The sequence below is a fragment of the Chinchilla lanigera genome, unplaced genomic scaffold, assembly GCF_000276665.1.
Source record: "Chinchilla lanigera isolate Chin_1 unplaced genomic scaffold, ChiLan1.0 scaffold00002, whole genome shotgun sequence".
Lineage (NCBI taxonomy): Eukaryota > Metazoa > Chordata > Mammalia > Rodentia > Chinchillidae > Chinchilla > Chinchilla lanigera.
The window spans coordinates 56,552,908-56,567,996 of record NW_004955403.1 but is presented as its reverse complement, the minus strand read 5'-3'; the positions used below and the strand labels follow the sequence as shown (position 1 = coordinate 56,567,996).

At 48.2% G+C, this 15,089-nt stretch overlaps 1 protein-coding gene across 1 annotated transcript in view; it reads right to left on the bottom strand.

Annotated features, from left to right (window-relative positions):
* The window catches only part of Csmd1 (CUB and Sushi multiple domains 1), a 1,292,092-nt gene that overhangs the window by 533,990 nt on the left and 743,013 nt on the right, over positions 1-15,089 (bottom strand). Inside the window, exon 6 of the mRNA XM_005373917.1 lies at positions 470-582. Coding sequence (XP_005373974.1) covers positions 470-582 — 113 coding nt within the window. The remainder of the gene's footprint in view (positions 1-469; positions 583-15,089) is intronic.

Genomic DNA, 15,089 nt, shown 5'->3' with positions numbered 1-15,089 from the left:
TAACTCAGGTGGATTTTTATACACAGGGACATTTTAGGACTAAAAATGATACTATGATGTACTTGTATATTTCCATGAATTTTTATGATACCACTTTCAGTGTATGAATAAAGACAATATCCAGACCATTGTGGATAATTGCTGGTTGGTGCAAACAAATTAAATTAGGAAACAAATTAGTATTCCTAATACATATTTATTGAGTAAAACGTAGCAACACCTCAGCAAAACAGGAATCTACTCCGAGTACGGTCATGGTGCTACACTTATTAACTTATTCATGAGTTGCCATTGCTGCCTCTGTAATTTCCCAAACAGCGGCTCATAAAACATAAAGAACACATTTTCAAGTGAGTGTTTTTTTTCTGTTTTTCTACCTTAGCAAGATCCGACACGTCAGGGTTAGAAAGCCGAGGTGTCCCCGCCCTCCGCTCTCCGCTCTCCTTTCTGTTGGGGCGGAGCGTCTTACCTTGGAACTGAGCGCTGAAGCCCTTGCGCCGGTGGTTGCTGTCGGATGTGAAGTGCAGCCGCAGCCAGTTCTTGCTGCTGATGACGGGGGAGGGGAGGTTCATGCCGGTCAGCCTGCACAGACACAGAGGGGAAGGGCTCGTGAGCCAGCAGAGCAAGTGTCCTAGTCAAACCTGCGCTACGATCACATTGCTGGCAGTTTGCATCTCAGATGCTTAAAACAGAGGCCAGGTACCAGCTGCCTTTAAATCTTAACATAATTTGGATAATTTTATCTTTTCCCACATATAAGTGCTATCTTTATGCCTGAAGAAATGTGACAAAAACAATTGACATTTGGATTCTGCTTTAATAATGATGGATGGGGGAAGATACTCTTCCGATCTCTTATTTCCTCTCCTCAGGACCTCCATCACAACGAATCACTTCAAAAAAGAAGCAGACAAGTGAAAACCCCTGCCTTTCTCCATTTGGACATCTGACAATTCTATTAACTTGAAGTAGAGTGGAGCAAGCTGTGTCTTGCGATCTGTGGTACGCCCTGTGTCCAGCGGTCTGTAGAATCCCCAGCCAGAGCACTGTCTACCAACCTCGAGCATTTGTGAGATAGACGGTGAGAACTATCAGCGAGATTTGAAATGGAATAAAATTGTTTTAATAAAACAGCGTACTAATGTTTTAAAAGAAGGTACAGTAATCTATTAAGCTGTTCGTATATCCAGTCTACTCTAGACAGTCTAGATTAAGTCTCAGAGACAGCTGAGTGCCTTGTTCCTGCTATGGCCAGCATGGAGAGAAGTCTTTTCAGATGATAAAGAACATGTGCCCGGGAGAAACAAGGGATCCACTCTGCTAGAGCATCACTGGCCCCGATCCTGTGTAATATTAGTAATATTTGATTATTAGAAAAATATAGGAAAAATACAATATACCCTATTATGATCACTAGATATTGCTACAAAGAGAAAGTTTTGGAATCACACTATATGCTGAAGACTAGATGTTACACAGCGCTCAGCTACCAAAGCTCAGTAATGGGAGAGACATTGAGACCAATCTGTTGAGAAATGGCTACGCCCTCCATGAGGGGCTAGGACTATTTCACTTGTGTTCCGTCTTTCCTGGGAATTATTTACAAACTACAAACTCTCTTCCTGCCCTACAGCTTCTGAACAGCCCCCAGGTCAGGCTCTTGGCAGTGGTGACAGCCAGGCCCTTCACTCTGTGCTAGGAGACCCCAGAGCTGGTCATGTTTTATGAAACTCAATTTCTAATCCGTAAAATGCATCTAAAAATATTGCTGCCCCTTGTTGTCCATAGGGTGCTGAGTCCAGGAACCTTCATGGTCACCAAAATGTACAGATGCCCACATCCCTTATATAAGTGGCAGAGAGTGTGTGTGTGTGTGTGTGTGTGTGTGTGTGTGTGTAAACTAAGGAATACATGCCCTCCTGTGCATTTTACATAATCTCTAGGTTGCTTATGATACTTAGTAGGATGTAAGTGTTATGCAAATAGTCGGTATGCTCTTTCATTTAGAGAGTGACAAGAAAAACTGTGTAGATATTGAGTAAGACCAATTTTTGTTCACCGTATTCCATCCACAGCTAGTTGAACTGGTGGTGTGCAATCTGTGGATTCGGAGGCCTGGCTCCTCTATTTTAAGCAGGTGAGGAGGTTAGGGAGATGCAGGTGGAAGTGTGTCCTCAGTACATTTTCCACGTGGCTGGACTCACATGTGAGTCTGCATGGTGTAATTATGCTGCACTTCAGACGCCAAGTCCACGTTCAACAGCATGTTCATTAGTGCAGGGCTGTGCGAAGGTCTAGCCAATTTGCTTTCAGCAGAAGCCTGGTCAGCTGTTGGCGCCCTTTAGGGCTCATCTGGAAGCACAGCAGCTCCCTGTTCAAGCTGGGAATCGCATTGCTATGCACAGGATTTGTGAGAACTGGGTGATTCTGTTGAGCTTTGTGCTGCTTATTCTAATCTCTGGGGGAGAAAGAGCCGCACATGCCACATGGGACCCAGCTTTCTGATATCAGTGCTCAAATTTAAGGGTCAGGTTTTAAAATGTGTAGGTTCCACTTGAAGTTAAAAGCCAAAGCTTGCCTCTAACCAAGTGCAATAGTGTGCATGTCACTGTTTGAAATCAGCTTCAGCAGGGGAAGCGCGCTGCTCCGATTTGCCTGTTTGCTTAGATTTGCAGGGCAGTGATGCTGACAGAGAGGCAGAGCCAACCCCAGACACGCTGAATCACCCCTCTGTATTTCCTGGTGAGATTATGTTAGAATTCTACAGGTCGCACACCTCTTTGTTTAAAAGAATGCACAAAGGAAAAGTAAATTCTACTTTCAAAAATCCAGCTTCACGAACTTTCTGAACTTTTTATATCTGAAATCAGTATTGGTAGGTGCTTTAAAACATGTATCTTCTGAATTATTTTAACTAGGTAGAATCATGTTTGATTTGCATGTCAACATTCATGTTGCTCACAACAAGAAGGGCTTTGTTACAGCTCTGTGATCCTTTCTCCGTGGTTGAAGCTACGCCATGTAAATGAGTCTCAGTCCAAAGTGGGTCGATGTGTCTGTGAGTTCTCAAATAACCACATGTGTTTTGGTTAGGGGAGGAGGAGGGTTGTTCTACACGAGGCCTATGCTTAGAATTTTGAGTTCTTCTGTCGTCACTCACAGAGCCAGGCATAGGTTCATGGTGTCATTCAACTCCAAGTTCATCCTATCAGGCCAGCTCCTCACGGCAAGCTGGCTGAAGGGTAGCTGATCATTAAACACATTGGTAGATGATTCAGATAAGAATTAGAGATCAAGACTGAAGACCTAAAGACATCTGCCACCCTGCTGCTACCCAGACATCACTGGAATACAACGCCAGTCAGATTTGTTTATAATTGTTTGTTTGCTTTTTTTTTTTTTGACACAGTCTCCTGCTATGTAGTTCAGGCTGGCTTTGAATCCATTATGTTTCCCAGGCTGGCCTTGAACTCACAGTGATTCTCCTGTCTCAGCCTTCTGAGCCCTGGGTTGACAAGCATGCACCACCATGCCCAACTTTGAGCCAGTTTTCTAACCCAGTGAAACTGTACAATGGTAAGATTCTGCGTTGACTTACACTATCAGGTTTGTGTTGGTTTGTTATGGTGGTGATAGAAAATGAAAATCTTGTCTGTGCATGTGTGTGAAATATGTACAGCTTTTATGTCAAACAGACCTCAGTAAGACTGCTTAAAAACAAACTAAAAACCGCAGATACCATCTTTCCTAAGGTTGTCTTCTATTTCACTCCAGAAGAGTGCTGAAGGAAAGGCAATGCTAGGAAATGTAACCACTCTCTCTAGCATCCTATCACAGGGCAGTGTGCTTCAAACCCTCTCTGAAATTATCAGGGATCCAGCATGATCCCTGGCTGCGGGGGTATTTCGGAAGAGTCCTCAACGGGTTTTAGCCAGATTTTCTTTTGTTTTTGTGTTTTTGTATTGGACCAAGGGCTTTGTGCATCTGCAGGTGTGCGGGGAGTGATTTACTTATAAAGAAATAGTATGAGAATGAAAGGGCTAAGGGGGCAGCTGTGTGGAGAATCCCAGGACAAGCGGGACAGATCCGAAGCTGGGACAGTTTCCGAGACGCGATGGTGTGGGACGGGTTTGCACGTGTCCTGTGCCTGGAGCAGGTCACTGCACGCAGGGGATGGGTTTCCCTGTTCCCTGCATGAGCAGGACCCTTCCCTGGGAAACCACGCGGTGGCCACAGAGTCAGGGAGCTAGAGCTCCAGACTGAGACAGGCGATGAGGAGGGGAAGAAAAGCCTGCAGTGCCTGCCAGGAAAGCCGCTCCGCTGGGAGGGGAGCTGGCGAGCTGCATTTCCAGATCACGGAAGTAGGTCAGGAAGCCCATAAAGCCCACCAGGGAGAGGCTGCACGGCCCTCTGCTGTGGCCGGAGGAGCAGGTCCTTCTCATTTCTTTCTCCACCAGTGCCGAATTAAGCTGTTTAAAGCACCAGCAAATTTATTTTCCTTCAAAAGATTGAACACGTTTTGCCTCTGCTAAGAGCAAAAATAACTGTAGGACTCACGGGATCCTTACGGCTGCAGCAGCCAGCTTTGAGCCAGAATAGCGCGGCCAGGCTGCTCCACGTTCTGCAAATAGTTTCACCATCAATTTTAGGATTCTATTTATAACCCACGCGGTACTCATCTTTCACCTGGCTTCCCTCCGCGTGTATGTGATGAGGGGCTCGGCTCACCGCTGCTCGAGCACTTCACAGCACCCTGAGTGTGCGACTCACGACTTTTACTTATGTAACTTCAATTTATTGAGATAATTTCCTGAAGTGCATTTGGAAATGCTAAATGATTTTGAACTCCGTCTGTTTGAATATTTCTGTGAAGGGAAGCTAGATTTCTTATGTTTTTAGGAAATCATCACAGAAATCGCAAGGGGTTCCTCTGTAGCTACACATTTTCTAGGATGATTAAGAAGCCAGACAGCATTAGTACTGTTAGGACAGATTTTAAATCATTACTTCTCCCTAAGGAGGCTGAGGAACTTAACAAAGCCATTACTTCAAAGCTCCCTGATCACCCGTGGATCTGGGCAGGAAGTCATATAGGACGCAGTTAATTTCTCCTGCATTCTCAGGATATGAAATGAAGACAGCTCTGAGTGTGACATTCTATGTGTCTCTTTTTCCTTAGAGTTAAATAAGGGGGCCTTGGTAAACACAGAACTCTGGAGAAACCAGGTTTCACACCAGGCACTGCTTATATCACTACTGCCACCAGCTCTCTGTGAAGGAGCTCGAGTTTACATACCTCACCAAGCCCTATCCTGGATACTGAGTATTGTAGTTTACGTCTGGATGTCCCCCCAAAGCCTCAGGCAGTTATGGGGTGGGATTCTAGAGTTTATGATTGACTCATGGTCCAGTGCTGGGATTATGGGTGTGGGTACCACACCCACCCTTGGGCAGGTAGTTTGTGTACAATGTAAGGGAGGGAAAGAGGTGCTTGCTGCTGCTCCTCCCTTTGTTCTTGTTGGTTTTGCTATCTTCTGCTGCCATGAACTGTTGCCCTCTGCCATGTTCCACCCTGCCTTGGAACCAGCCGAGCATGGACTGAAACCTCCACAGACTGTGAGCTAAATAAACCTTTCCTTCCTTAATTTTGGGCATCAGGTGTTTTGCTTCAGCAACGAGAGAAAAGTAACTAAGACACTGAGAAAAGTACAATCAAGAAAAAGGCAAAATTTATTTTGCAGGAACATGGAAAAATCTATGTGTGTGTTTAGATCCATACAAATATGCCTATACACACATAAATCTGCATGTATAAACTCACATATCTGTATCCATGCATACTTACACATATTTCTGGAAATTTAAACCACACTTCCTTACACACATATCTATGCTCTAGGAAAAATATCCCCAACAACAGCAATACTGAAACAAAGTATCACCCAGAGCATGTTTAAAATAGACCACAGGAAGCTTCTCTGTTCATAAACTTTCACGGAAACTCAGCTGACTGCCAGCCCTGTGGTCCGCCTGCCCTGGCGCTGGTGTTCAGCTCTGACAAAGTTCTTTTCTCCGCTGCACAAGCCTTTTTCTCCTTGGTTCCGCTTTTCTCTACTCACTTCTGAGACTCCAGCAGGGGGCAGCAGAAATGTCCACCCTGTCCCTCTTTGGCCTCAGCTCCTAGTGGGCAGCGTTCTTCGTGTGGCCTCGCATACCTGAACCTCTGCATCTCTGACCTGTCCCCTCTCCAGCCTCACGCAGTGTTCATTGTAACCTGCCACCTTCATGGCATCCAGCCAGGGACACATGGAAGGATGGGCACCTTCAGACCTGCACGCCTGCTGCTCTGTGTGCCCACATCCTCTGTGTTCAGAGCGATGTCTCCACAGCCCGTCTTTCACTGAACAGTGCCCTGCCTGCCCTGGGCCCAAAGCCTGCCTTGTGCTCCCAAGAGGCTCCTGGTGAGCTGCTGCTCCTCCTCGCCCTTCAGCTTCTGCCTGTGTAGCTCAGACAAGAGCTGTGAAGAAGCTGAGGCCTTCACAGATGACCACAGTGTGCTCCACAGCATGCAGCTGGGTGGAGCCAGGCTGCAGAGTCACCCAGCGAAGAACAAGTGCAGGTGGGTCGCTGCCCAGGTAGCTTTCTGTGCAGTCAGGTCTCCACGCAGGTGGGTCTCTGTGTCCCTGGGAGAGACAAAGCTGTGCTGGGAGGGGTGGCTTCTTGGGCATGTGAGTCTGAGTTGAGCCTTGTTGGGGGAGTGGTTGGACATGGACTGGGAGGAGCTTGTTTTAGATAAATGATTGCCAGGGTAGAGATTTGGGGTAAAACCCTACATAAGTCACACTTCTCTTTTTACATCCTCACCAGCCCTAGCACACCTGGAGACAGAGGTCAGGGTTCCCTGCACTCTGAGGACCCTTGTGAAGCCCCTGTAAACCCACCCCATCGTTCTTGCCTCAACACCTCCACTAGGAAGCTCTGTTTCTGTCCGCACCCAACCGCGGCCACCCCAAACTTCTCTGGCATCCAGGAGGCCTTGGGGTTCTCCAGCCCGAGGTCCTTTGGATTATTGCTGTTTAAATCCTTCTGACATTGCAACTTTCGCAGAACACATCTCTTCCAAAGACCTTCGCCATGTCTTCCTGAACAGACTCAGCCCCTCTCTCCCGAATTCTGAGTGTCTGCTCCTGCACTTCCATGGGGACTGTGGCTCTGTCCTGCCTTTGTCCCATGGAGGGAGCTGCAGTGTCTTTATTCTCCTGTAGGATTTTATACACTGTGGTCTCAGTAAGTTGTTTTTTAAATGGTTACTTTGACTGCTGGGTTTATGTAAGTTGCTAAAACCAAAGTGAGTCCTAAGGTTGTAAGAAGTTGAGAACGTTAGAGGACTGTGTGTCACAGTCACACACAGTGTTCCCACCCATCACGGCCCAGAAGGAGCAAGGAGGCCTGAGGAGCAGCTCACACCAGGAGGGGACAGGAGGGGCCCAACACATGTCCTGGCCTTCAGCACGGTGGGCTTGCTGACACCCACAAGGTGACAGAGAGGGTCACGTGTGACACAGCTGGCCCCTCAAGCCTGAGGACTCAAGGCCACCGAGTGGCTTAGAGCTCCAGTGTGGACGACGGTGCAGATTGTTGAGCAGTGCATGCACAGAGTGAACGGTGGTCCTGGCAGCCCTGGACTCCTGGTTCTCCTGCTCACTCGGTGACGAAGGACCTGGCTCCAAGGACAGAGGTCGGCTGCCCTTCCTCCACACTGCCCAACATCTTCTCCCCCTGGCAGATTGAGATTAAGATCCTGATTGCCACAAGGTCACCTGGATCCAAGTCAGCAATTTATGAAACATCTCTGTCAGGGCCTGCACAATCCTGGTGGGCAGTGCAGCTCTCTGTGAGTTTGGCGCCCTGAGCTCATCGGCAGGACAAGTGTCCCGCCATTCTCCCCTGGGCTACGCAGCTAAGAGTCAGCATAAGGTGTGGGCAGTGTCCCAGCCACAGTTTCTTCTTAATTTAAAGAAGATAACAGTGCAGGCAAAGCCAAGACGTCCATAAAAATCCATGCAGCCAGCATGCTGAGACTAACAATAAAGAAAGAAAAAAGCACAAGAGACTACAGGATTTCTGAGTCACTGAGCACTTTCTCTTGGAAACTGTCTTCTGCAATGTATGTTTTGTGGGAAATGAGGAGAGCGGTTTCCCTGATGCTTGGGTTCCCGAAGGCTAAGCCTAGCTCACTTGGAGAGTCTCTGAAATTTGTCTCTCTTCTCTGCGTGCATCTCACCATGTTCTGGTACCCAACTGCTCCGCAGCAGGTGTAATCCACCCACACTGCTGTCCGCTCCATGGTCAGAGCAGGGGGCTTCTCAATGGTCCCCTCCAGGCCCGGTGGAAGGGTCAGTTGTGTCCACCACGTGGGTCCCCTTTCTATCTCTACACCCCGCCACGAGTCAGTGCCAGCACTGCCTGCACACCCAACTAGCCCAGGCCACGGAGGCTCGGGGTGCATGCAGTGCACCCACAGTCACCGCTGCACAGGGGGCTGTTCACACGGGTCGTCACAGGAGGTGGCCCCTCCACACGCAGCCTGGGTAGAGGCCATGGGAAGCCGCCTGCTGTCCTCTGTCCTGTGTGTCTCTGCATGGACACCAGCCCGACACACACTGAAGTCCACAGACCAGGCATAAAAACCGTGCAGCGTTCCTCCTCCTCCCCCTGCAGTGGTCTCAGGCTACTGCTCAAGGCACCCGAGTGACAGGAGGCTGGCCCTGTGGATCTCACATGCTGCAGCCTGGCTCTGTAGGGTGACTCAGCATTCCCTACTGTCCCAGCCCAAGGGACAAGATTTCTTTCTGAGGCTTTCCCACCCTTCCGCAGCCCAGTGCTGACCTCTTTCTGTGTGTGTGTGTGCGTGTGTGTGTGTGTGTGTGTGTATCTATTTGTGGCTGTATAGCCTATGCATTTTTAGCTAGTTATATACATGTGAATAATATATAGGTAGATTAAACACACACGGATAATATGTACGCAGAGAGTACTTAGTGACTTTCTGTATGGGTAGATGCATGATATATGACTATACAGGTAATGTAGAGCTAGATTGCCCATCTCTCTACAGTTAGATGTATTTTATACACAGGTTTACCCACTCATACATTCTTCTATTCAATTCCAAACTGTGTTAAAAATTTAAACAGCTTCCAAACTCATCAACATTTCTCATTCACATTGATGAGACCACTGCCTCGCTGGATGCTGGGTTCTCAAATGTCAGCATCCGGGAGCCGGGCAAGGTGTCAGGTGAACAAAGCAACAGACATGTGCAGATGTTTCTCTTGGACCTACCTGGGGTGTCCCCAGCCATGGGGTGAGTGTCAGAGGGCAGCACTGTGGCCGCCCTGCAAGGGTGTCAGGCACACCCAGGGTGTCAGGCAGCACAGAGAAAGGATGAAGGGGAGCCTGGGCAGTATAGATGTTTAAGGAGGAGCCCAACAACCAGGATACAGGGCCTCTGGGAGAGCACAGAGAGCCCCTGGAGGCCAAGCAGAGGTGCATTATCCTGCCAGATGGAGGCCCAGGGCAGTAGGTGCAGGGTCCAGTTCCCGAGAGAATCTGGCCCAACTGTGACACCCACCTTGTATATGACAGAGAAACACCCACGTTTTCAAGGGACACAAGCTTTGAGTTCAATCCATGTTTAGAAATTTCATCCATTGATTACATATTTATTTAGGGAAAGTGGTTCCAACTGGTTGTTTCTGAAAGTTTCCTCTTGTGAAATAAATAAAAACATCAACCATCAGGAAACAATCTATATGTCAGGAGGTGTAAATGCCTCAGAGCATACAGGGACCTCTCCCCAGCCCCAGAGCACCCTGCATTCTGAGCAAAGGGAACAGAAGAAGGGATTCACTGCAATTGTCTTCACTTCTTCCGGGGATGGGATTTGAAGGGCTGTGTGATTGCTGCCTTCCAGCCACTCTAGCAGAGATATGTAGTTTCTTTACTAGTAAAGCAAGCCAGCATAGCCAATCACACATGGCTGGCACATTCGTAGGAGTGGGAGGCGTAACCTGAGGTTTGCCCGTGAATCTTCCTGAGGATTCTAATCTAACAGAAGTCCTACAGGCTCTAGAAAATGGAGACACAGCGAGGGTAAGTGAATAGCCACCCTGCTCAGCACCCACCGCTGCTCCAGAATCTGTGCTGTCCTGAGTGCCTTCCTGAGAGTGGACTCACTCTGCCCCTGACCGGGCGCTCAGCATCCACAGACAGTTGGCGAGGTTCACTACCAAGCCAGTCTGGAGAAGTTGGTGTGGAGGGAATTAATTAAAGATGGGCCTGTTCCTTATAAATGATGGTAGAAAAACTGACGGGAGCGCTGAGGGCTTGTATCCTCCCTTGCCATCTTCATGAGAATTTGGTATTCACGGAGAGATGCTTGCAGGAATTACACCACCTGGCAGCAATTGTTCTAACCAACTCGGTCAGCAGCAGGGCTCTCCCTGTAAGCCAGTAACAGGAGGAAATGTCATCAGATTTGGTCTCCATGATATCGTGTAATTGTCCTGAGAAAAGTTGAAAATTTGTCAAAAGAGCGTTGTATGAAAGCAGATAAAAACATATCCTGTCTTATTAGAAAGTATTCATTGGTATGGAAGAATCTTCCAGATAAATTAGCTGTGGATCACTGTGACCGCCTTGCACACTTTTTCTTCCATGATTAATAAGTAAATAATATATAAGGAAGAAAAAGAGGATGGAAAAGATATAAATCACTGAAATTTGTCACAAAAATGCATCTTATGGTCCAAACGCTTTCTTGTACAGATAAATGTAAGTATTTAAAAATGGTGCATCTCTTTCCACACCAGCTAAAATTCTTCTCTTTCTCTTAAAAGAACATTATAGCTCTTTCTACATCAATATTTATATATAACTTGTGCATTCTATGCATTATTGGATTAAATGAATATGCTATTATTTATGTGACTAGTGTCCTCGCACTGCAGTCTGATCTTATTTCTGACACTTTGATAAGCTCTGTAGTAAACCGTCTTATGATGAGTATGTTCTGAATCAGCACATTTGTTTCCTGCGATCAATTCCTAGAAGTAAAATTTATGGGCCAGGAGGGATGAACTTCTCCCAGACTTTGGAAACACTGATGGCAAAATTGCTCTTCCAAAAAGTTAAGCCCTGAGAAGAAGCCGGAAAGAAGCTCCATGGTGTCAGGCTCTGAGTTCTTCGTTCCTGTCTTTAGGACCTGCTCCACTGCCACCAGGGGCGAGCATGGGTCAGGGATTTCTGCATCTATTTCCTTCTGCTGCACTTTCTCACCTCTGAGGGCTGCCAACCCGTCTCCACTAGCAGATGAGAATCTGCCTGAGGCCATGGCCTCCACCTCTTTTGTATGGGTCCCCTCTGTTGGGACCCCAATGAATTACACACACACACACACACACACACACACACACACACACACATGTTCTTTGTCCCCACAAAAGAGTAGGAAATACAGAGAGTCCTACCAAGGCATGCTCTCATGGAAATTTATCTTGATGGAAATTTATTTACTTTTCTCTTCTCAACCGACTGGCGCCTCCAACCCCTTATGACCCATGTTTTATAAGACCTGTCACTATGGGGATGGGGAGATAGTTCAGTGGCACAGCACCTGCCTGGCACGTGCAAGGTCCTGAGTTCAATTCCTGGTACCAAAAAAAAAAAAAATAAACAAACAAAATAATAAACAAACAAATACATAAAAGATATGTCGCTGTAACTTGACCCGACTCTTCCTCACTCTACCCCCTGCCAAATTCATGTTTAATTACATTTTGTGTTTTCCAAACCACTGAAGAAAAGAAAAATAAAATTTGTGGCATGACATTTCTTTTTGCTCTCAAAAAGATTTTCTGGTAGTAAAAAAATTTAATTTTGCTAGGAGGTAAACAAAGTCCTCCATCCACTGACTGGGGCAGTCAGCATGTGTCCCCATTTTGTGTGTGTCTCTGTAGATGGGGGCTACTAGGATGTTCTGGCTTCAGGATCTAGGAGGAGTCTACCCAAATTTTGAAAAGAAAATTCCATCCTTGGGAATAATGACCTGGCACACGCCGGGAAAATATTCTCTAAGCCGTTAGAGTAGCGTGTTTGGGTCTGTGGTTCCTCAGCCTGTGAGTGGAGCCAGGCCTCATCGCAGTGTAGACAAACCCTGCTTCCAAGCCTCCCCCTCCGTAGCCATGGACACAGGCGTGGAAAAGGATGTCTTGCATTTGAAGAGGGAGAGTCCACCTAAAATGCTTTCACGGGGAGGGGAGGTCCTTTGTACTGTGGCTCAGGAGGCAGGGAGATGCCCGGGGTGGCTGAGTAGTAAGTACCTCCAGGGCAGAAACTGAGCCCTCAGCACCCGAAAGCCAAAAGGGTGCAGAGTCAGTGCCGTGCTGAAGGGACCTGAGTGACGTCCGATGTCTCCAGGGCACGTGGCAGGGCGAGAAGGCCCAAGGCCGAGGCCGGCACAGATGCTTGCTCCACAGCAGGGGCGCTTCCTCTTTCCTCTACTTCAGAAGACACCCCCGGGTCCCCGCCCGGCTGCAGGCGGAAGTCAGGACAGGGCCTCCCCCAGGGGCGGGGTCCGCTCAGCGCACGCCTTGCTCGCTCCAGGCTGGTGCCGCGTGCTTGCGAATCTGCCTTAACCTGGTCTGACCCAGATACGAACCAGTGAGATCGAGCAGAAGGCGGCAAGCGAGCCGTGCGATTCCCGCTGGCATTGGGCAGCGTTTATCCGATTCCACGCCGGGGTCTGCGCCACGCCTAAGGCGTCTACGGAGGAGCCTCGGGTACCAGCGCCCGAGTCTCATTTGTGACCCACCGCCGTGCCCGTGGACGTCAGACCCCGGCGTCCTCTCATCGTAAGCGAGCCTTTCCTTCCCTGCTTGATTCCTGGGAGAGGAACACGCACGGCATCCATCCGTGCTACCAAGACTGGGCGAACTTCTGGTCCGTCGGCCTAGGCCAGCCACCGAGAGACGGCTTCTCTGCGCTGGCACCGCACACGCGCTCAGGCGGCTCCCAAACCACCGCGGGGCCGACGAGCACGTCCCGGAGGCCGGAAGCCCCAGGCCACGCCGGGTTTCATTTCTGGTGAGAGCTGCTCCAAGTGTGCAGACAGGGCCTTCCTGCCGCGCCCTGGGGAGGGGGAGGACCAGGGCCTTCCTGGGGCCCCGTTTACAGACAGCGTCCGCATCCTAAAGGAGACTGCAGCCTCACAACCGCAGCGCCTCCCAGGCAGAAGCCCTCCCCACCCCGTCTCCTTCGGGATGAGCAGTGCAGCCTACGAGTTTCGGGGTCACTGACAGTCAGACCCCAGCACATCCTCCCGTTACTTCTAACCAAATAATTCCAGGAGTGTGCCCGGGTTCCCTGTGCGTGTCTTGGTGGGAAGCTAGTTCCTGCCTTGCAGGGCGTTAGTGAGCACAAGGGACAGCAGCTTCGCTGGATTCCGGGCCCGCTGTCTCCCGGCTGAATTACGGCAGCAGTGCCTTGGTAGATTCCCCATCTAGAAAAGGGACCGAGAGGAAGAAACAGCGGGATGGAAAGTAGCATTTAGGCCAGAATGAGTCTGATCCGAGAGGCAGGCCACTCATGTCTTTTATTACAGATTCATCATATTTGACGCATGTCATATCTGTTATTATTATTATTCTGCAATCCATGAGCAAAACAAAACACAGTTGGGGATCTGTGCGGTTAAGTAACGTGCTCAATGTGTCAAAGCCGAGCGCCTGCTCCGGACTCAATCCTTTGTCTCCTTTCTGTCAATTCTTGCTATTGTAAATTACTTCTTTACCCTACCTACCTTTACTTGGGGTTTTGACAATTTTCCTAAAATACCATTGATTCATGCAACTTCTTATCTAAAAATGTCCACTGTCCATCTGCTCTGGACTGAAACCTAAAGCCTCCAATGGCCTGGCCCTACCTGACTCTCTCACCTCACAGTGCTCTTTCTTACTTGAGCTTTGGCTCAATGCCACCAGCCCTGTACATTCTTAAGATTGCCTTGGTCAGAATCTGTGTTCTCGTACAGCTGGGACTTAGCAGCATGCATAGAGCTTACAGTCAGTTGTATGGAAGGCTGTCTTTTCCCCTTGAAAAGGGGAAATGAAAAACACAGGCTTTTGAGAGAAGGGGCTGCCCGCTTGTGCTCGCCATTGTAACTCCACGGTGCCTAATGTGTGCTCCACTGCAGAGCTGGTCAGGCATAGAGTTAAATAAATACATGGATGATGCCACTTATCTGAATCAGCATTGATCTTTCATTTTCCTGGTTAGCTATCAGAATGTCAAGTTTTCTGCTTTCCCCTACTTAATTTTCTGTTCTGAGCCTATTGCAAATTCTTACTATTCCTTATAAACTATGCAAGACAGAGGTAGACTATTCAAAATACTTTGGACCATGTTATGGGTAAAAAAAGAACACTATCTTCACTTTTGCTAATTAGACTAAAATCTTGGTGAAAGGATTGGCACTTAGTAAGCTGTGGGTCACACAAGGACAATTTGTAAACCACTGTCCTTTCACTCACACAAAACTGAACACCACTAAAGCAGTTTGGAGGGAACTTAGGTAAAATATTGCAAAGCCAGCTTAAAGTTTGTATTAAATGTTGGAAGACTTAAAGCAGAGGAAAAGCAAGTCAGGAGAAGAGAATTGAGGAGCGGGGATCCTAGGTGTCCCAGGTAAGAATCACTGACGTTTCTGACAGAGAAAACACGTGGAAACAGGAGCAGGGATTTGACTCCAGCTGCCAACTAGTAAAAAACTCTTTCCTGGGGAGACAGAAAATAAACATCTATGGATGGTTTTCATGAAAAGGATACTGGGTGTGGTCTGAATCAGATCCCCAGAGGAACTCTGACATTAAAAGCAGAGAGAACTTGTAGGAGGGCATCTTCAAATGCTCCTGCACTTAAACTCATGTGGTAATGCCAATGTGTGGTTCCTTAAATGTCACCAGGGGTAGGGATGCACAGACACAGGGCCACTAACGCAAGTTCCACTTCCTACATGATGTGTGCACCGC